Consider the following 21874-nt stretch of genomic DNA (forward strand, 5'->3'; position numbering starts at 1 on the left):
ACACACAGAGAAACAATGCGAGTGTAGTAATGGCTATGCTGCAACACACAGAGAAACAATGCCAGTGTAGTAATGGCTATGCTGCAACACACAGAGAAACAATGCCAGTGTAGTAATGGCTATGCTGCAACAAACAGAGAAACAATGCCAGTGTAGTAATGGCTATGCTGCGACAAACAGAGAAACAATGCCAGTGTAGTAATGGCTATGCTGCAACACACAGAGAAACAATGCCAGTGTAGTAATGGCTATGCTGCAACACATAGAGAAACAATGCCAGTGTAGTAATGGCTATGCTGCAACACACAGAGAAACAATACCAGTGTAGTAATGGCTATGCTGCAACACATAGAGAAACAATACCAGTGTAGTAATGGCTATGCTGAAACACATAGAGAAACAATGCGAGTGTAGTATTGGCTATGCTGCAACACATAGAGAAACAATGCCAGTGTAGTAATGGCTATGCTGCGACACACAGACAAACAATGCCAGTGTAGTAATGGCTATGCTGCAACACATAGAGAAACAATGCCAGTGTAGTAATGGCTATGCTGCAACACATGGAGAAACAATGCCATTGTAGCAATGGCTATGCTGCAACACACAGAGAAACAATGCCAGAGTAGTAATGGCTATGCTGCGACACATATAGAAACAATACCAGTGTAGTAATGGCTATGCTGCAACACATAGAGAAACAATGCCAGTGTAGTCATGGTTATGCTGCGACACATAGAGAAACAATGCCAGTGTAGTAATGGCTATGCTGCAACACATAGAGAAACAATGCCAGTGTAGTAATGGCTATGCTGCAACACATAGAGAAACAATGCCAGTGTAGTAATGGCTATGCTGCAACACATAGAGAAACAATGCGAATGTAATAATGGCTATGCTGCAACACATACAGAAACAATGTGAGTGTGTGGTAATGGCTAAGCTGCAACACATCCAAAAACCAATGCAAGTGTAGAAATGGATATGCTGCAACGCATCCACAAATATGCAAGTGAAGTGATGGCTATGCTGCAACACATCCACAAAAAATGTGAGTGTAGTAACAGCTAAAGCTGCAGCACATCACGCCCACAAACAAATGTGAGTGTAGTAATGGCCATGCTACAACACATCCATAAAATGCATATCTATCAATAACAGTACTGCAACACAACACATTCACAAACAACACAAGTGTAGTAATAGCTATGCTGCAACACATCTAGAAACAAATGTTGTGAGTGCAGTGATGGCTAAGCTACAAGTCCACAATACCGGTGCAGCAAATGGCTATGCTACAACGCACCGTTGCCCACAAACAATTCAAGTACAGTAACCGCTATGCTGCAACACCTCCACAAGACAACGCGAGTGCAACAATGGCTGTTCAGCAACGTGTCCGCAAACAATGCCAGTGCAGTGGTGGCTATGTCGAACAGTCCACACCCACAAACAATGCTAACGTAGTGATGGCTATGCTGCAACACATCCACAAACGATGCTAGTGTAGTAATGGCTACACTGCAACACATGCACAATGTGAGTGTCGTCATGGGCTACACCGCAAAACATGCACAAGCAACGTGAGTGTAGTAATGACTACATTGCAACAAATCCACAAACATGAGTGCAGTAATGTTTCCAGTGTGTGTGTGTGTGTGTGTGTGTGCACGCATGCATGCAAGTGTCACTTGCATGTTTCTTTTGCATGGGCACAAAGTTCATATAAAAAAAATAACAGAAAATTTTTAAAAAAGGAAGAAAAAAGAAAAAAAAAAAGGAGGAAAGTGCAAAATAAGACTTGCTGTGTGCTCATTTTCCCTTTCTTTCTTTGTTCAATTGTTTGTTTTTATTGTTTGTGTGTGTATTGTTAAATATTTTTCTGTAAAGGGAGTAAAATATTGACAAAAAGAGGGCACGAGTCAGGGATACAGAGGGGAGGTAACCTACTTCTGGGAGGTTATCGGCCGTAACTACTTTCGTTTTCTCCGCATAGGCAGATAGTAGTTTGCACAGGACAGGAATCGGGACTCCCTGCCGGAGTCTGCACTAGTGGGTCATGGTAAAGTATGTGTAGTGAAATGACAGTTATAAGTTTTTGACTAGTGGCTTACTGTTCCAAGTCCGAAACATCAAGTTCTGGGTTGTACGCCAAACGTTCATAATATACTGTGCACTGGTGCATATGTTAAGTGGACATCATGTGTAGAAATCATTCAATGAACAAACATCAGCAGGGCAAGGATATTCATTAGCTGAGAGCTCATGTGTTAACAGTGAAGTGTGTACTTCATCACCTGTACGTAGCAGTGTCAAAGGTTCTGTGTTGATCACAATCACGTGTTGACACACAACCCGATTCCACCACCCTGTTGCCTGCAGAGACAGTGTGCTACGGCACGTTTATTTACTGGCTGACGGGCGCATAGCCAAGTGGTTAAAGCGTTGGACTTTCAATCTGAGGGTCCCGGATTTGAATCTCGGTAACAGAGCCTGGTGGGTAAAAATGGGGATTTTTCCGATCTCCCACATCAATATATGTGCAGACCTGCTAGTGCCTGAATCCCCTTCGTGTGTATACGGCAAGCAGAAGATCAAATACACACATTAAAGATCCTGTAATCCATGTCAGTGTTTGGTGGGTTATGGAAACAAGAACATACCCAGCATGCACACCCCTGAAAGCGGAGTATGGCTGCCAACATTGAGTGATGGCCAAGAGGTAATGCGTCTGCCTAGGAAGCGAGAGAATCTGAGCACGCTGGTTCGAATCACGGCTCAGCCGCCAATATTTTCTCCCCCTCCACTAGACCTTGAGTGGTGGTCTGGATGCTAGTCATTCGGATGAGACGATAAACTGAGGTCCCATGTGCAGCATGCACTTAGTGCACGTAAAAGAACCCACGGCAACAAAAGGGTTGTTCCTGTCCAAATTCTGTAGAAAAATCCACTTTGATAGGGAAAACAAATAATACTGCACGCAGGAAAAAATACAAAAAAAAGGGGTGGCGCTGTAATGTAGCGACGCACTCTCCGTGGGGAGAGCAACCCGAATTTCACGCAGAGAAATCTGTTGTGATAAAAAAAGAAATACAAATACAAATACATGGTGGGGTAAAAACGTTCATACATGTAAACACGTGCTCATGTGCAAACGAGTGAACGTGGGAGTTGCAGCCCATGAACGCAGAAGTTCTGCATGCAGCTTGCTGATTGGTTTCGCCTGTTTTCACCAATTTTTGGTGTTAATGTTTTCTGTTTCTTTTAGTGATCATATTTCTGCCTACCTTTGCCTTCTCTTCCTTCACTGATGTTACAACCATTGCCACAACAATACTGTGTGAGAAACTATACCGCATTTCAAGTTATTAGAAAGCTTATTCTGCCGCTTTCTCCTGTGAGGCGCTTCTCTTTCCATCGTTTCCAATCTGGGGAGATGATGCACAAAAGAAACAACCGAAGCTAATTCACCGCTGAACAAGCGTACAGTGAGCGCCGCCAAAACCGCCTGCTTGTGAGCTGTGTTGATTTATATCCATGCCCTGCTTGCTGTGCATCATGAAATCTGGCTGGGTAAGATAAATAGCATGCTCTGAACATTGTGTGTGTGTGTGTGTGTGTTTAATTTAATAATGCACAAATGAAAGGAAAATGTAATACATTGGCCATTCTGGTCATTCATTGACTAGAAACAAAAAGAAGTTAAGAATGTCATTGATTTCTGACAAGAAAATGCAATGTTCTGGTCTTCTGCTTTGACTAGAAAACATATACGACTGGCTCATTTACTGCTGTCAGGCGATTATGCCTTGCGGGAAGATGACGCAAGGACAACCCTTGGTTTTGCAGCCTTCCATGCACTGAGGGCATCTTCGGGTGCCACCTTGCCAGAGAGCAGCTTGTTTTGTGTGAGGGGGTTCAGCCTGTTTCTGAGGGCTGTCAGAATTCGATTCTGTGCGCTGAACCCCCTCTCACAATCTGCTGTCTGTACAGGGCAACACAGGGCAAGGGCAGTTTTCCCGGAACTGCACTCGGTTAATGCAAAAGTGGGAACGCCAATTCTTCTCGCCGAAGCTCGCGAAAGGCAGCGATAAAGATTCGTTTCGGATTTCGTTTTGGATTTCGTTTCGTCACGGATCCGTATTTTAATAAACCAGTTTATAGTCATTTCCTGTAGGAGCAGACGACAAAGCGATCGCGATCGTTAAAGAGAGAGAGAGAGAGAGAGCGAGAGAGAGAGAGAGAGAGAGAGAGATGGTTACTTTGGTTGACCGACTGGTCATAAAAACAATAAGTCATGCGACCTTGCAACTTGAAAAACAATAGGTCATTTCAAAATTAAATGCGTCAATGACCGATGTCGAACCTGATCCCTGCATAATGTTTCAATGCCCCGAGGGGGGACATGAAATAAACTTCTTGTCTCCTCCTCCTCCTCCTCCTCCTTGGATGTTTTCGATGACACCAAACTGCATTGCTGCAACACATCCACAAATAAAGAAAGAAGATGACAATGCTGCAACGATTAATATGCCCATTAAAACAGACGGGACGAAGCAGCTTGTACGACAAACTGGAGTAGGGAGTCCAAAAGACTTCCCGCTGGTATCTCCTCCATCCTTTTCGGTCTCAAGCAGATGCATTCCAGAGAATAGTTATAGAAAGAAAGAGAAAGGAGGTGAACGAGAATGTAACATCACCGACAGTATGAATCCATGACCGAAATCACACAGTAAACCTGCAGTCTCATCCACACCAAGCCACTAAATCCAAACAATGTTCAGTTCACAAAGTATGGCAGCTGTCCTCAGCACTTTATGGGTCACTGGCTGCACTTTATACTTCACTGACGGCACTTTATGCTTCACTGACGGCACTTTGTGCATCACTGATGCACTTTATGCTTCACTGGCTGCACTTTATGCATCAATGACTGCACTTTGTGGGTCAATGACTGCACTTTATGCTTCACTGACTGCACTTTGTGCTTCACTGACTGCACTTCATGCGTCACTGACTGCACTTTATGCTTCATTGACGGCACTTTGTGTGTCAATGACTACACTTTGTGCTTCACTGAGTGCACTTTATGCTTCACGGACTACACTTTGTGCTTCACTGACTGCACTTTGTGCTTCAGTGACTGCGCTTTATGGATCATTGACTGCACTTTATGGGTCACTGCACTTTGTGCTTCACTGACTGCACGTTATGTGTCATTGACGACACTTTAAGGGTCACTGCACTTTGTGCTTCACTGACTGCACTTTGTGCTTCACTGACTGCACTTTATGGGTCACTGCACTTTATGCTTCACTGAGTGCGCTTTATGCTTCACTGAGTGCACTTTATGCTTCACTGAGTTAACTTTATGCTCCACTGAGTGCACTTTATGCCTCACCGAGTTAACTTTATGCTCCACTGAGTGCACTTTATGCTTCACTGAGTTAACTTTATGCTTCACTGAGTGTACTTTATGCATCAATGAGTTACCTTTATGCTCCACTGAGTGCACTTTGTGCTCCACTGAGTGCACTTTATGCTTCACTGAGTTAACTTTATGCTTCAACTGAATTCACTTTATGCTTCACTGAGTGCACTTTATGCTTCACCGAGTTAACTTTATGCTCCACTGAGTGCACTTTGTGCTCGACTGAGTGCACTTTATATATCACTGAGTGCACTTTATGGGTCACTGACGGCACTTTACGCTTCACTGACTGCACTTTGTGCTTCACTGGCGGCACTTTATGGGTCAATGACTGTACTTTGTGCTTCACTGACTGCACTTTACGCCTCACTGACTGCACTTTATGGGTCAATGACTGAACTTTATGCTTCTGCACAACAGAGAAGCGAAGCAGCAACCCAAGCTCTCTGGCCTACCTTGGGCAGAAGGAACTCCCCGGGCAGCAGCTAGAAAGCTTTCAGGCTTCGGCCTTAAAGAGTACTACACTGCACTACACTACACTGCAAGCAGCAACCCAAGCCCCCCAGGCCTACCTTGGGCAGTAGGAACTCCCCGGGCAGCTCCACCTCAGCCGTGCTGAGAGAGAAGTTGCTGAGGAAGCGGCACTTCTCCTCGATGAGGAACGACTTGGGCAGGGAGCGTGACTTGGCCTCCAGGATCTTGATCCACTTCTTCAGCTTGCTGATCAGGTTGTGCAGCTTGTTGGACCCCGGCACGCTGCAAAAGACACACACACACACGTGCACACACATTCGCACACACACACACGTATATGTACACCGTCAGATATGAACATTGACGAGAAGTTTTGTTAACAGATATAAAGTCTGAATTTACAGATTTGATTATACTGATACAGTCAGTCAATGGTGTAATTACGACCCTGTTCAACCTCGACTAGCAAAATTCATGTATGAATGTTTCAAAGAACACGTCACGTTTTATTTGGAACACCTCACATGTAGTTTAGTTTTTTTATTTCTCAATTTTTTTTTTCCTTTTATTGTTGTGTGTATAGTTTTCATGACAAATAATCATAATTCTGATTCTAATTCTACACCAGACGCTCACATGCGTGCGTGTGCGCACTCACACACACACCATCCCCACCTTGTGAAATGCTGCTTTCTGCTGGGATTACTAACAGCTCAACACACACAAGACTTGTCCGTACTGACACAGTGCTGTAACTGTGTTAAAAGCAGCTATTGGTTTATTCACCCTTGTTGCTCATAGCCCAGCCGACCACAGAGAGCCCTATCAGGACTGGAAAACTGTAAATGCTGAATCTGCAGAACCTACTGTAGCGCTGAGCGGAATTCAAGAACTGTAGCACTGTAGGAGTGGCAGTTTGATAACTATACAGCTACTGTGAGGAATGTAAATACTGTAAGAAAGATAGTACTGCAGGAATTGAAGTGCTGTAAGGAATAGCAACAACTTGATAATCGCAGTGCTGAAGAAAGACTCCTCCCACAAGTGAACCAGTGCTGTCAAGTCACCGACAACTATCTTGCCCCCTGTTCGCAGCGCCACTCACTTGAAGTCAAAGTCCGTGGTGAACTGACTCTTCATTTTCTGGAACACTGGGTCCTGGGCAGTGGCCTGGGCCCGGCGGGCTAAGGACTCCGAGGCAGCGCTGGAGTAGGTGGAGGACACGCTGCTCACGTTCTCGATGCCCACGCCAAACGTGCTCACCAGTTTGTTCATGAAGTTCAGGGTGTGCGGAGTGATCACCGCATCTTGCACTGTAACAGAGGGATTGCCGTTACGTTGAGCTCTGATACAAAACACACAGCAATAATGATGAATCTTATTCTCATTGCATGTTGCATAACTGTGATCACCATGTCTTGCACTGTAAACAGGGGGATTGTAATCTTGTTGAGATCCGATTCAAAACGCACAGAAATAATGATGAATCTTATTCATACTGCACACATCACTGCGTGTCACTGTGGTCGACTCGTCTTGAACTGAAACTGGGGACTGTACTCATGCCAAGATCTGATACAGAATGCACAGTGATAATGATAAATCTCATTCATGCTACACACATAGCTACACGTTACATAACTGTGATGTGTCACTGTGATGACCATGTCTTGCACTGAAACAAGTTTGCAATCATGACAGGACCGGATACAAAATGTATTGTCATAATAATAAAGAATTATAGATAATACATATTACGTAACCATGACTCAAAACCTTTTGTTCGAGGAACTGAGGGTGTAGAGATTGATTACTGAATCTTGCACACACACATGGATCGCAGACACATTAAGAATCCACACAAAAAGCGTAGTAAATAGCAATTCATACTTAACTGCAAACATATTACATAACTGTGATTCAAAACCTTTTGTTCATAACAATGAGAGAGTGGGGCATGATTTGTATGTCTTGCACTGAAATACAGACTGCAAACATACAAAGATCCCATACAAAAATAGGACAGTAATAATACTGTATCATACTTTATACAGCATACATGTTACATGACCATTTTTTTTAACCCTGCCTTGTAGGCAGCCATACTCAATTTTCAGGGTGGGGGTGGCGGCGTGGGGTTGGGAGGGTGTGTGTGTATGTATGCTGGGTATTTTCTGGTTTCCATAATCCACCAAACGCTTACATGGATTACAGGAACTTTAACAAGTGAATCTTCTGCAAGCGTATACACATGAAGAGGGTTTGGGCATCAGAAGGTATGCACATTTGTCGACCTGGGGAGATCAGAAAAATCTACACCATCAACCCAACAGGTGTGCCGCCACCAAGAATCGAACTCGGGATACCGGAGCCAGAATCCAGCACTTTAACCACCCGGCCACCGCACCCGTCTGTGAGCACTCTTTCAACAACAGCTGCAAGGAAGGAAGCAGCCACAAATCTCAAACACACAGGAGCTGACAAGAGGACAGAAGGAGACTGTACACTCACCACCGTTGCGGTTTTCGAAGGCGATGCTGTAGCATTTCGCCAGGCCCTGCCTCAGCTGTCTCAGCACTTCCTCGTACCAGTTCTCTCTGAACCACACCATCTGTAAAAAAATTCTGTGTAACTGACTGATGTTTCGGTTTTCCACACTTTTCACACACACACACACAAAGACACTATCTGACAGAAGTGAAATGATCCATCACTCACTTAGCACAGCAGCCTTAATCCCCTTCAGTATGGGGCTCTGGCCTTTATTTGAATAAAACAATTCGTTCGTTTGTACATTCATAGCAGCCTTCTCTCTCCGGACGAAGGAATGCATGAGCATTTCTACATAAAATGTATTCGGTTTCAGACGACGGAATGGAATAGCATTTTCAAGAAATAAAATTCCATCACACGCTGTACATGTGATTTTGTGATTAGCCAAGCAGAGTGTGCTATTCTGGGTCACTCCACAATCGAATAGTATGACTGGTCAGGCTGCCATGTGTGGCCTGTCTCGCACATATGCTGACAAAGTCACTGACCGGTTGTCTGCTCGCGTGCCAGCCTGTCAGCAAAGCGGGCTCTTCTCAAAATGTTGTGAAGCGAACAAGGCAGCGACAACAACGTTTTAGGGTTGCCGAAATACTTGAAATGCTACAAACTGAAGGGTCGGACACTGAAGAGGTGGATGATGACGAAGAAGAAAGCGAATTTAATGCAGAAAGTGAGCATGGGTATGGTGATTCAGGGTGAAAAATTGGCAGTATTTTCTACAGATGGCAAAACTGTAAAAATAAGATGAGAAATTTGATTTTTTTTTTTATATGTAATAGCTCAACACATAATAAACCAGTTCTGAAAGTTTCATTTTCTTACTCTGTAGTTTTTATTTTTTTGTAATTTTTTTCCAAACCCTTACAAATGGGCCGTCTGTGGGGAAAAGCCAGGGAGAAAACTTGTCGCTCCGAGTGAGTTAACAGGAAGGGAGTGGTATACATTATAACTATGACCTCGTCACAATCATTCTTTACTGTGACAAAATCATATTCGTTCATGGTTCATAGCAGCTTTAACAGGAAGGGAGTGGTATGCATCTTAACTATGACCTCGTCACAATCATTCTTTACTGTGACCAAATCGTGTTCATTTTTTTTCTTTCAAGGCCTGACTAAGCGCGTTGGGTTACGCTGCTGGTCAGGCATCTGCTTGGCAGATGTGGTGTAGCGTATATGGATTTGTCCGAACACAGTGACGCCTCCTTGAGCTACTGAAACTGAATTGAATATGTATTCATGGGTTGCATGAGCAAACTCAGTGAGTAACTTATTGTTAAGAATGTTGTTAACCCGCAAAAGAGACTAAAATGATGATTTTTCATGATTTGGGTTTTTGATGATAAACATCTCTTCTATCATATGCATAAGTTTTTCCACTGTAAAGATGTCTTTAACAATGAAAAAATTGCCAAAAAAGATTGCTTGCTGAGTCACGGAAGTGTTTATTTTGTTCAATTTCGATGCAAGTCGTCAAGTTTCTGGCCTTGACAACATACCTTGGACTTGCTCAATGATGAGTAAAACTACAACCATGAGACCTTGCATGACTGTTTTATAATATGTTATGAAAGTTTTGTCGTGAGCATGTATGAAAATATTCTCTGGGTTTTAATTCATAGCGGTTCCTATCTTTTTACCCATTGTAAAATTTGAAGATTTCGCAATACCCCAAATTAAAAAAAATTCATAAAAAATACAATAATTGAAGAATCAACACAATCTCATGTGAAAATGAAGACAATGTCATTGTATATCAAGTCCACATAACAAAAAAATGTTTGCATGCACCACATGAACCACAAACCCGATTTCTTTGATACATTGTTTGGCGGCCATTCTGATCTGTTTCCATAGCAACGGGTATTCACATAAATCTAAGATAACATTTTTTTGTGATCCATTAGTGATGATACACCTAGTGGACAAAAAGAAAGAGAGGGAGAAAAAAAAGTCGTTATTTGACTGTAGTGTCTGGCCATAACTTAGCACTGCAAAGATCGCCTCATGCAACCTGTCCCAAAGACAGAGAAGAAGTCGTGTACTGACACCAACTACCGGGAAAACAGTACTGGAACTGTGATTGATGAACCTGAATGTGTCTGTGTATGGGGGATTTGGGATGAGTGGTGTGAGGACAATGTCAATGAAACAATTCGGATCATAGCACAGAAAAAAACCCAAAAAAAACGAAAAAGAAAACCAACCAAAATAGAAACAGAAACAAAACTAAAAGAAGCAATCTTATTTTAATGAGAGAGAGAGAGAGAGAGAGAGAGAGAGAGAGAGAGGGAGTGTGCAGATGACAGGAGGGGATGCTGAGGGATGTTGGAGAGGAACAAACATGAGCCAGTAAGACCCCTGAACAATGAAACATGAGCCAGTAAGACCCCTGAACAATGAAACATGAGCCAGTAAGACCCCCGAACAATGAAACATGAGCTAGTAAGACCCCCGAACAATGAAACATGAGCTAGTAAGACCCCCAACCAACGTTAAGTTAATGCTCTGATCAAGCCTTGAGACTGGACTTATGACTCATGCCTCCTGACTCCTTGTGGAGCATAGGGCTGCAACAGCACTCCTCCAGCGGACTCGGTTTGGGGCTGTCCTCTTCAGCCGGGTCCATGTCCATCCGGCTGCCTTCATCTCATCCTCTGTGCTTCTTCTCCAGGTCTGCTTTGGTCTGCCCACTCTCCTCTTTCCTTGGGGGTTCCATTCAAGTGCCTGTCTTGTGTCATCTGGAGGTTTTCGCAGTGTGTGGCCTATCCAGCCCCATTTCCTCCTCCTGATCTCCTCACTGATGGGCACCTGGTTGGTTCTTCTCCATAGGCAGGCGTTTGATATGGTCTCTGGTCATCTGATGTTTAAGATATGGCACAGGCATCTACTGATGAAGGCCTGTAGTTTGTTTGTGTTAGGTCTCAGGAGGTTTATGTAAAACGACAACAGAAGCCAACGACAGCAGCAACACAAGGAGAGAGATGGGAGACAGTACTTGGTCGGCTTAAACCTAACGCTCTGATCAGGTCTCAAGAGGTTTATGTACGGCAACAGAAGCCAGTGACAGCAGCAACACAAGGAGAGAGAGAGAGAGGGGAGACAGCATCTGGTTGGCTTAAACCTAACGCTCTGATCAGGTCTCAAGAGGTTTATGTATGGCAACAGAAGCCAGTGACAGCAGCAACACAAGGAGAGAGAGAGAGAGAGGGGAGACAGCATCTGGTTGGCTTAAACCTAACACTCTGATCAGGTCTCAACAGGTTTATGTACGGCAACAGAAGCCAGTGACAGCAGCAACACAAGGAGAGAGAGAGAGAGGGAGACAGCATCTGGTTGGCTTAAACCTAACACTCTGATCAGGTCTCAAGAGGTTTATGTACGGCAACAGAAGCCAGTGACAGCAGCAACACAAGGAGAGAGAGAGAGAGGGGAGACAGCATCTGGTTGGCTTAAACCTAACGCTCTGATCAGGTCTCAAGAGGTTTATGTACGGCAATAGCAGAAACACGAGGAGAGAGCGAGGGGAGACAGTACCTGGTCGGCTTTTAACCCTAACTCTCTGATCACGTCTCGAGAGGTTTATGTTCAGCAACAGAAGCCAGCGACAGCAGCAACACAAGGAGAGAGAGAGAGAGAGAGAGAGAGAGAGACAATACCTGGTCGACGATGCCCTCCAGGGAGGCCAGAATGGTGGGGTGCAGTTCCCGCTGGGTGTGCATGATGCGACTGCAGCGCCACATGGGGGCCGGGGCCTTGATGGGACCCGTGTCAGACGACGACGCTGACGGACCTGACTGGGCCCCGGGTCTGGGGGGCTGACCCGCTGTGGTGGTGGTCGCCCCTCCTGCTGCCGTCTGCCCACTCTCTGCTGATGGCACGCATACACACACACACACACACAATCATCGTCATCATCCACGTTGACACTTCACCACAGCTTGCCAACTGTACACACACACACACACACTGGTCATCATCACCATCCACGCTGCCCTATCTGTTTCTGAAAACTAAAAGGAAATTTTCTTCCTAAAATTACATTTAAGTAACATACTCACCATGACCCACTAGTGCAGACTCCAGCAGGGGTCTGATTCCTGTCCTGTGCAAACTACTACCCGCCTATGCGAAGAAAACGAAAGTAGCTACGGCCGATAACCTCCCGGAAGTAGGTAACCTCCCCTTTGTCCCCATGACTAGCGCCCTCTTTTTCTGGCAGCCATCTTTTTTTCGTATTTTCTGTCTGTCTGTCGATTCTCAGGCATTCTTGTTTTTTGTCAAATTATATCTTCACTAAATTCTGATTTCGGGCCACCTGTCACAACAAATTCAATACATGACAGTATGGTTGATCACAATAAACACTCCTGATCACACTGAACAGCAACACTTCAGTCTTACCTATGTTCGATTCGACAAGGCTCATGTTCACCATCAAATCAAATTGAAACCAAATCATATACCACACCAAATCTGAACTGAACGTGATCGCGATTCACCTTCAGGCCATGAAAAATGAGCAGTGTCTCGAATGGGGATAAATCTATGGTGCAGAACAGAGAAACCAGAAGTGAACTGCATGTTTCTCGAAAACAGAACACAAAGCAAAATGGCGGACAGGACTAAAAGCAGGGTCTGCAGACTGGAATCTGACCAAACAAGTTCATGAACTGGGGCTTTACAACAGTGTACATATGACTGAAGGCTGTAAAATTGTTAAAAAAAAGTGTGTAAGAAAAGAGAAAAGAAAAAAAAAAGAAAAAAAAAAAGCAGCAGAAGTGTGTAAGAAAAGAGAAAAGAAACAAAAGCATCAGATAACAGAGCACACAAATGGAGAAACAGAGCCCAGTCCACAAGCAGAGGAAAACAAGTCTGACTCGAATCCATTTTTTTCCGAAGATGACGTCACCACTCAGAAAACAACATCCGCTGTTAGCAGAACCATAATGGACTGTTTTCCCTTGCAACACCTGTGGGAAGTGCTGCGCATACAGAATCGGCCTCTTCTCCCATATGAGGACACACATTGACAGATAAGCCTGCCTGCCTACTCATCCGTCGGTCCGACGGGAGACTCCATCAATGAAGGACTTTCACTTTACAACATATTCGGCTTATCAGATGTAAGCGCCTTACACAAGTTCAAAATAACCTTTTTCTCAAAATTTAGGCGGTGTGCCTTATGGTAATTAAACATTCTTTTACACAGACAGTGTTATCAGACAGTGCTTCACTGACCAGAAGTGATGGGGAGAGTAGAGAAAGAGCCGGACGAGGATGACATCTCCTGGGTGGTGGAGGTGGGGTCCTGGGGGGTGCTGGCATTGCCCCCTGCCACCCCGCTGGCTGCCGAGCTTGTGGGTACCGCCCGTGCTCCACCCGGCATCTCTCCAATGCTCTTGTCTGCCACACCAAAATGGGTTTGGACATGTATGGCTGTGTGGGTGTGGGCATGATACATGGTTCCTGAGACAGTTCAAAGATTGTCTTTTCCAGAAGTTGGAAGGACACTTTCGTGTTTTAAGCAAGAAATGTACCTTGATGTATTATTCATCAGCATATATTATATATATATATATATATATATATAGTCTGTTTTGGCAAGGTTCAGATGTGGAACATCTATTACTAATAACCACATATATCATTATTCTAAGGACGCCAATCAGAGATGTCCATTTTGTCCCTGACTGTACTGAAAATAAAACACCACTTCCTGTTTGTGTGCTCTCTGTCTTATTCACAAAGTCTCTGACTGCCACGCCCTTTGTTCAGTTTAGGCATCACCAACACAGAAAAAACTACAACTAAACAGAGAACAGTTTCAGGTGTGACAGAAAGCGAGGGCTGTCGCGTCACTCACGACGTTCACGCTGCTCGATCTTGAGGGTGAGGTAGAGAGTGCGGATGGGGAAGTAGACAGCCTGGGGGTAGCTGCGTCCCACGGTGCTCAGCAGGTTCATGATCAGCCGGCCCTCGTTCCGCACCAGGCAGGTCAGCAGCTGAGGAATCCTGTCACACCACCACAGCACTCAGTCACACCATCACACCACCACGGCACTCAGTCACACAACCATAGGTCACACCACCACAGCACTCAGTCACACCATCACGGCACTCAGTCACACCACCATAGGTCACACCACCACAGCACTCAGTCACACCATCACGGCACTCAGTCACACAACCATAGGTCACACCACCACAGCACTCAGTCACACCATCACGGCACTCAGTCACACCACCATAGGTCACACCACCACGGCACTCAGTCACACCACCACACAGCACTCAGTCACACCACCACACAGCACTCAGTCACACCATCACGGCACTCAGTCACACCACTACAGCACTCAGCCACACCATCACGGCACTCAGTCACACAACCATAGGTCACACCACCACAGCACTCAGTCACACCACCACAGGTCACACCACCACGGCACTCAGTCACACCACCATAGGTCACACCACCACAGCACTCAGTCACATCATCACAGCACTCAGTCACACCACCACAGGTCACACCACCACAGCACTCAGTCACCCCACCACAGCACTCAGTCGCACCACAGCACTCAGTCACCCAACCACAGCACTCAGTCACACCACCATAGGTCACACCACCACAGCACTCAGTCACACCACCATAGGTCACACCACCACGGCATTCAGTCACACCACCACGGCATTAAGTCACACCACCACAGCACTCAGTCACATCATCACAGCACTCAGTCACACCACCATAGTTCACCCCACCACAGCACTCAGTCACACCACCATAGGTCACACCACCACGGCACTCAGTCACACAACCATAGGTCACACCACCACAGCACTCAGTCGCACCACCATAGATCACACCACCACAGCACTCAGTCGCACCACCATAGATCACACCACCACACAGCACTCAGTCACACCACCATAGATCACACCACCACAGCACTCAGTCACACCACCATAGGTCACACCACCACAGCACTCAGTCACACCACCACACAGCACTCAGTCACACCACCACACAGCACTCAGTCACACCACCATAGATCACACCACCACAGCACTCAGTCACACTTCTTCGTTTGTGGGCTGCAATTCCCACGTTCACTCATAAATTATGTACACGAGTGGGCTTTTACGTGTATGACCGTTTTTACCCCGCCATATAGGCAGCCAAACTCCATTTTAAGTGGTGTGCATGCTGGGTATGTTCTTGTTTCCACGAACCCGCAGACTGCTAACATGGATTACAGGATCTTTAACGCGCGTACTTGATATTCTGCTTGCGTATAAGCACGAAGGGGGTTCAGGCACGAGTAGGTCTGCACATATGTTGACCTGGGAGATCGGAAAAATCTCCACCCTTTACCCACCAGGCGCCATTAACGAGATTCAGAACCCGGGACCCTCAGACTGAAAGTCCCAAGGCTTTAACCACTCGGCCATTTGCGCCTGTCGCTCATTGAGTCACACAACTCCTGGTCCTTCTTCATACTCACAGCTAAAAGGACTGTCCAGGAGGAGAAGGAGGATGACTGCATTCATGCATACCATGATATAAACACACTGACACTCATTCAGCCTTACCCTGACATAAACACACTGACACACACACACATTCCTGCAATAATCTGACACAAACACACGGACTGCTGCAATAATCTGACACAAACACACTGACACCCATTCATGCGTAACTTGACAAGAACACACTCACATACATATACACACAGACACCCATCCACGCATACCCTGATATAAACTCATTGAAATACACACACACACACACACTGACACCCATCCATGTATACCCCAACATTAACACACTGACCACCAAGTCAGGCTGACCCTGACACAATCACACTGACCACCAAGTCAGGCTGACCCTGACACAATCACACTGACCACCAAGTCAGGCTGACCCTGACACAATCACACTGACCACCAAGTCAGGCTGACCCTGACACAATCACACTGACCACCAAGTCAGGCTTACCCTGACACTATCACACTGACCACCAAGTCAGGCTTACCCTGACACTATCACACTGACCACGCAGTCAGGCTGACCCTGACACAATCACACTGACCACCAAGTCAGGCTTACCCTGACACTATCCTTCATGCATTCCCTGGACAAAAGCTCGCAGACACAGACACACACACACAAACACCACACACGTCAACTCACAAAACCACACAGCAGGAACACTGAAAGCTAGACACCCTGACCAGTGTACAACCCCCCCAGACCCCCCCTCCCCGCCTCCTCACTAGGATCCAGGCCACTGGGTGGTGGTGGGGGGTGGTGAGGGGGGGATGATCCTCCACCCTCCACAACTTCTTACCCCACCCCCACCCCCCCTGACTACCCATGGCAGGGCCCCCATCCCCACCTCCATGTCCCCCAAACTTACCAGGGCAGCCACTGGATGGCAGGGATGACCCCTCCCCCACCTGACTACCCATGGCAGTGCCCCCCTTTATGCGCCTCCCCCCCAACCCCCTTCCTCCCGCCCCCCAAAACTTACAAGAGCAGCCATTGGATGGCAGGGATGACCCCTCCCCCCCTGACCACCCATAGCAGTGCCCCCCTTCACGCCCCCCCGCCCCGCCCCCTTCCCCCCAAACTCACCAGGGCAGCCACTGGATGGCGGGGATGCCAATGCTGTACCTGTCCGCACACTGGGCCAGGTGGAGGTCTGCATCGTCATAGGTGAGCAGCCAGAGCACCTTGGCCAGGTACTTGCGGGACTTGCCCTCGTTTTGGTGCCGGCAGGCGTGCAGGTAGCAGGTGAGGGCGTGCTCCCCGTGGCTAATTTGTCTGCAGAAGCCAAGGTGTTTTGAAAGTTCCTCCCTTGTAGCTTATGGTCTTACCTTGTGGAGTGCGTGTGCGTGTGCATGTGCGTGTGTGTGAGTGTGTGTGTATGCGCACGCGCGTGTGTGCGTGCATGCTCGACATACATAATAATGAAGATAAGAAAACATGCAAAAAAAAAACATGTACAAAAACATTCAGATATTAGAATGAACAAAATAAAAAGGTTAAGATTTCAGGTCCCATAGCCTTTTTAGACCATCGGGACAATTAATTCATAGACACTGTACTTCTCTTATGTGAAGGAAACACAATATAAATTGCAATACAAAAGAAAACAGAAGCCGGAAAGGTACTTCTCTTGCATGAAGAAGGAAATACAATACAAATTACAATACAAAAAGAAGCCAGGACCATACTTCTCTCTACGAAAGAAATAGAATACAAATTACTCTCTCGTAATAATAATACTGGTATTTACATTGTGCTGAAAAGAAAAAAAGAAAAAAAAAAAAAAAGAAGGAAAAAACGCCAGGACGGTATTTTTCATGCCTGAAGAAGGAAACACAATACAAATCACAAAACAAATTACGATGCAAAAAAAAAAGCCAGGACCGTACTTCTCTCGTGTGAAGAGCCCCTCCATGTACTCCCCCCACAGGGCCCAGGCCTTCACCATGGTGTCGTTCAGCTGGCAGGCCGCCGAGAACGCCTTGTTTGCCTCCTCTGACCGGTTCATCATCGACAGGAACAGCCCCTTCAGCGCATAGAACTCCGCCGTCATCTCCTTGGAGAAGTACTTCAGGTTGGTTGACTCGATCACCTCCAGACCCTGCTCGAAAACCGTCAGGGTTGAGTGAGTGATTCAGGTGAGAGAGAACATGGCCAAATGACAAGTATGTAAAAAAACAAAACAAAAACAACCCCCCCCCCCCCCCCCCCCGCCCCCCAAACCAACTTCTAATTGATGTAAATCTTTTAACTCGTTCATCACTGCACCCGCCTGAGATGTGTGCACTGCTTATCAACGTTCTCCGCCTGAGCCCGCCTGACAGGCGGGTGAAAAAACCCATTTATTTAAAGCGGTTTGTCAGCTCATTATTATACATTAAACTGCTATGTAAGGGAAGTAACTCCAACTTAACTTCCTTCCTCACTGGCATGCAAAGTTTCGCACCAAAAATTGAACAATTAGTGTGTTCTCTTTATCCGATTTTCCCCATCGATATGGTAAAACGTCAAAGGCTTATTACGCAGTTCAGAGCTCAATGAAATCACGAAGGGCTCTTGTAATGAATTCAACCTAGATAATGACGATTTGTCTGATAATTCTTTCGATAATTCATGGGAAAGTGAAGGAGATGAAATTAGCAACCAGTGTAGACAAAGTGGCAGACATTTCAATCAAGAAGATAGCCCACAACCTTTAACAACAAAAAAAACAGAACAACCTTGCCTCTCCCCATCCACCCGCCAAAAGCTACACAATTTTTCTGTTTTGTTTTTACAGTGGACCTTCAGCTCATACCAAATGATATTGTGTGTGTGTGTGTGTGTGTGTGTGTGTGTGTGTGTGTGTGTGTGTGTTTGTGTGTGTGTGTGTGTTTGTGCACCAATGGCTGTGTGTATTTGTGCATTTGTGTATGTACATTTAAGTACAACTGTGAGTGTTAATGTTAATGTGAAAATAAGACAGACATAAGCACAGAATTCAGATTTCTGCCAAGGCCTGATTCTATTCGTTTTGGATCCACGCCTTTGAAAACCCGTGACTGAGAACATGCAGACAAGATAAATGTGTAATTACAAGCACTTAGTTGTTGAGTGTGTTCGTGAACATGGCGACCTTCTACACGTGTTGAGCACTTAGTTGTTGAGTGTGTTTGCGAACATGGCAACCTTACACACGTGTTGAGCACTTAGCTGCTGAGTGTGTTTGCGAACATGGCGACCTCACACACGTATTGAGCACTTAGCTGTAGTGTGTTAGCGAACATGGCGACCTTACACATGTGTTGAGCACTTAGTTGTTGAGTGTGTTTGTGAACATGGCAACCTTCTACACGTGTTGAGCACTTAGTGGTTGAGTGTGTTTGCGAACATGGCGACCTCACATACGTGTTGAACACTTAGTTGTTGAGTGTGTTTGCGAACATGGTGACCTTCTACATGTGTTGAGCACTTAGTTGTTGAGTGTGTTTGTGAACATGGCGACCTACACGTGTTGAGCACTTAGTTGTTGAGTGTGTTTGTGAACATGGCAACCTTCTACACGTGTTGAGCACTTAGTTGTTGAGTGTGTTTGTGAACATGGCGACCTTCTACACGTGTTGAGCACTTAGTTGTTGAGTGTGTTTGTGAACATGGCGACCTTCTACACGTGTTGAGCACTTAGTTGTTGAGTGTGTTTGTGAACATGGTGACCTTCTACACGTGTTGAGCACTTAGTTGTTGAGTGTGTTTGTGAACATGGCGACCTACACGTGTTGAGCACTTAGTTGTTGAGTGTGTTTGTGAACATGGCAACCTTCTACAGTGTTGAGCACTTAGTTTTGAGTGTGTTTGCGAACATGGCAACCTTCTACACGTGTTGAGCATTTAGTTGCCGAGTGTGTTAGCGAACATGGCGACCTTCTACAAGTGTAGAGCACTTAGTTGTTGAGTGTGTTTGCGAACATGGCGACCTCACACACGTGTTGAGCACTTAGTTATTGAGTGTGTTTGGGAACATGGCGACCTTACACACGTATTGATCACTTAACTGTTGAGTGTGTTAGCGAACATGGTGACCTTACACATGTGTTGATCACTTAGTTGTTGAGTGTGTTAGCGAACATGGCCACATCACACACGTGTTGAGCACTTAGCTGTTGAGTGTGTAAGTGAACATGGCGACCTCACACACGTGTTGCACAAGTCCAGCACAAGCGACGAACGTGATGATGTAAGTTACCTAAACGCGGTTGAACAGCTGAAAGTGTACTGACCTCGCTGAGTTCGTTTTTGCCGGAGACACCAGACATCTGCAGGTAACACTTCACCTGCTGCCGGATCTTCTGGTAGCAGTCCACGATCGGCACACTGGGAATGGTGTGGATCCTGTCCACAGATAACCTGGTAAGTACTATCAGTGCCAGTATCCTTGAAAAACGGAGTATGGCTGCCTACATGGCTGGGTAAAAAAACAAAACGGTCATACACGTAAAAACCCACTCGTGTACATGCGAGTGAACGTGGGAGTTGCAGCCCACGAATGATGAAGAAGAAGAAGAAGAAGAAGAAGAATCAGTGCCAGTGAGAAAGAGACAGAGGAAGAAAGAGCGGGGGGATGGGGGCGGGGGAGATAGCGACACACCTTCCAGTTCCTCAAGGAGGCGTTACTGCGTTTGGACAAAATCCATGTACACGCTGCATCAAATCTGCTAGGCAGATGCCAAACCAGCAGCACAGCCCAACGCACTCTGTCAGGTCTTGGGTGTATCACCCTGCATGTATATATATATATATTTGTCTACCTATCAGAGTGGATTCAGTTCTTCTCTAGAATTTTGCCAGAGGACACTTTTGGTGCCATGGGTTCTTTTTCGGATGAGACGATAAACCGAGGTCCTGTGTGCAGCATGCACTTAGCGCATGTATAAGAACCCACGGCAACAAAAGGGTTGTTCCTGGCAAAATTAAGTAGAAAAATCCACTTCGATAGGAAAAACGTCACCGGAGGAGGTGTAGGAGGTGGCGGAGGTCTGGAGTTGACCGGAGGGAGCGGAGGAAGTGGAGAAGGCGACGGGTTGGCGTTGTTTAGAGGGCCAGGAGTAGAGAGCCCAGAGTGTCAGCGAATCAATTGCGATCGCGCCTTAATTTTAGCACGATTCCCCAATCGAGCTACATGATTATGTGACCTGGTTGGAGACATAATTTGACGACAAACAAGAATCGACAGACAGGCAGAAAATACGAAAAAAAACTTAGCCGTGTGAAGAGCACAGGAACAGGAGTCATGATGGCTGCTGGAAAAAGAAGGTGCTAGCCAGCGGGACAAAGGGGAGGTTACCTACTTCCGGGGGGTTATTGGCCGTAGTTTCATTTTCTCCGCATAGGCGGATAGTAGTTTGCACAGGACAGGAATGTCAGACCCCTGCCGGAGTCTGCACTAGTTGGGTCACGGTTAAGTATGTGTAATTAAAAACAAATAAAACTGCACGAGGGAAAAAATTTTTTTAAAATGGGTGGCGCTGTAGTATAAGCGACACGCTCTCCCTGGGGAGAGCAGCTTGCATTTCACACAGAAAAATCTGTTGTGATAAAAAGAAATACAAACACAAATACAAATGTGTGCTGCACACCGGACCTTGGCTTATCATCTCATCCGAATGACTAGATGCTCAGTTTGATTTTCCAGTCAAACTTGGGGGAAAATAAGCGAGAGTAGGAACCAAACTGATACCCTCATGAACACTGCCAGTGAGACAGAGGAAGGGGGAGCGGGGGAGGAGGGCGAAGGAGAAAGAGAGAGAAGAGAGAGAGAGGGAGTGGGGGGTGAGAGAGAAGAGAGAGAGAGAGGAGGTGGGGGGAGAGAGAGTGGAAAGA

General features: G+C 45.9%; 1 protein-coding gene across 4 annotated transcripts in view; it reads right to left on the bottom strand.

The window, feature by feature from the left end:
• Nucleotides 1-21874, bottom strand: part of LOC143299390 (transformation/transcription domain-associated protein-like) — a 132354-nt gene that overhangs the window by 13648 nt on the left and 96832 nt on the right. For 3 of the 4 annotated variants that reach the window (XM_076612590.1, XM_076612582.1, XM_076612565.1), the window contains exons 57-65: nucleotides 20275-20386; nucleotides 17908-18119; nucleotides 17105-17293; nucleotides 14324-14472; nucleotides 13699-13863; nucleotides 12117-12328; nucleotides 8417-8516; nucleotides 7011-7218; nucleotides 6004-6187 (exon numbers count right to left, since the gene is read on the bottom strand). In XM_076612590.1, coding sequence (XP_076468705.1) covers nucleotides 6004-6187; nucleotides 7011-7218; nucleotides 8417-8516; nucleotides 12117-12328; nucleotides 13699-13863; nucleotides 14324-14472; nucleotides 17105-17293; nucleotides 17908-18119; nucleotides 20275-20386 — 1531 coding nt within the window. The remainder of the gene's footprint in view (nucleotides 1-6003; nucleotides 6188-7010; nucleotides 7219-8416; nucleotides 8517-12116; nucleotides 12329-13698; nucleotides 13864-14323; nucleotides 14473-17104; nucleotides 17294-17907; nucleotides 18120-20274; nucleotides 20387-21874) is intronic. The other variant, XM_076612574.1, reaches the window with a different exon arrangement.

This window comes from Babylonia areolata, chromosome 2, assembly GCF_041734735.1.
Source record: "Babylonia areolata isolate BAREFJ2019XMU chromosome 2, ASM4173473v1, whole genome shotgun sequence".
Classification (NCBI taxonomy): domain Eukaryota; kingdom Metazoa; phylum Mollusca; class Gastropoda; order Neogastropoda; family Buccinidae; genus Babylonia; species Babylonia areolata.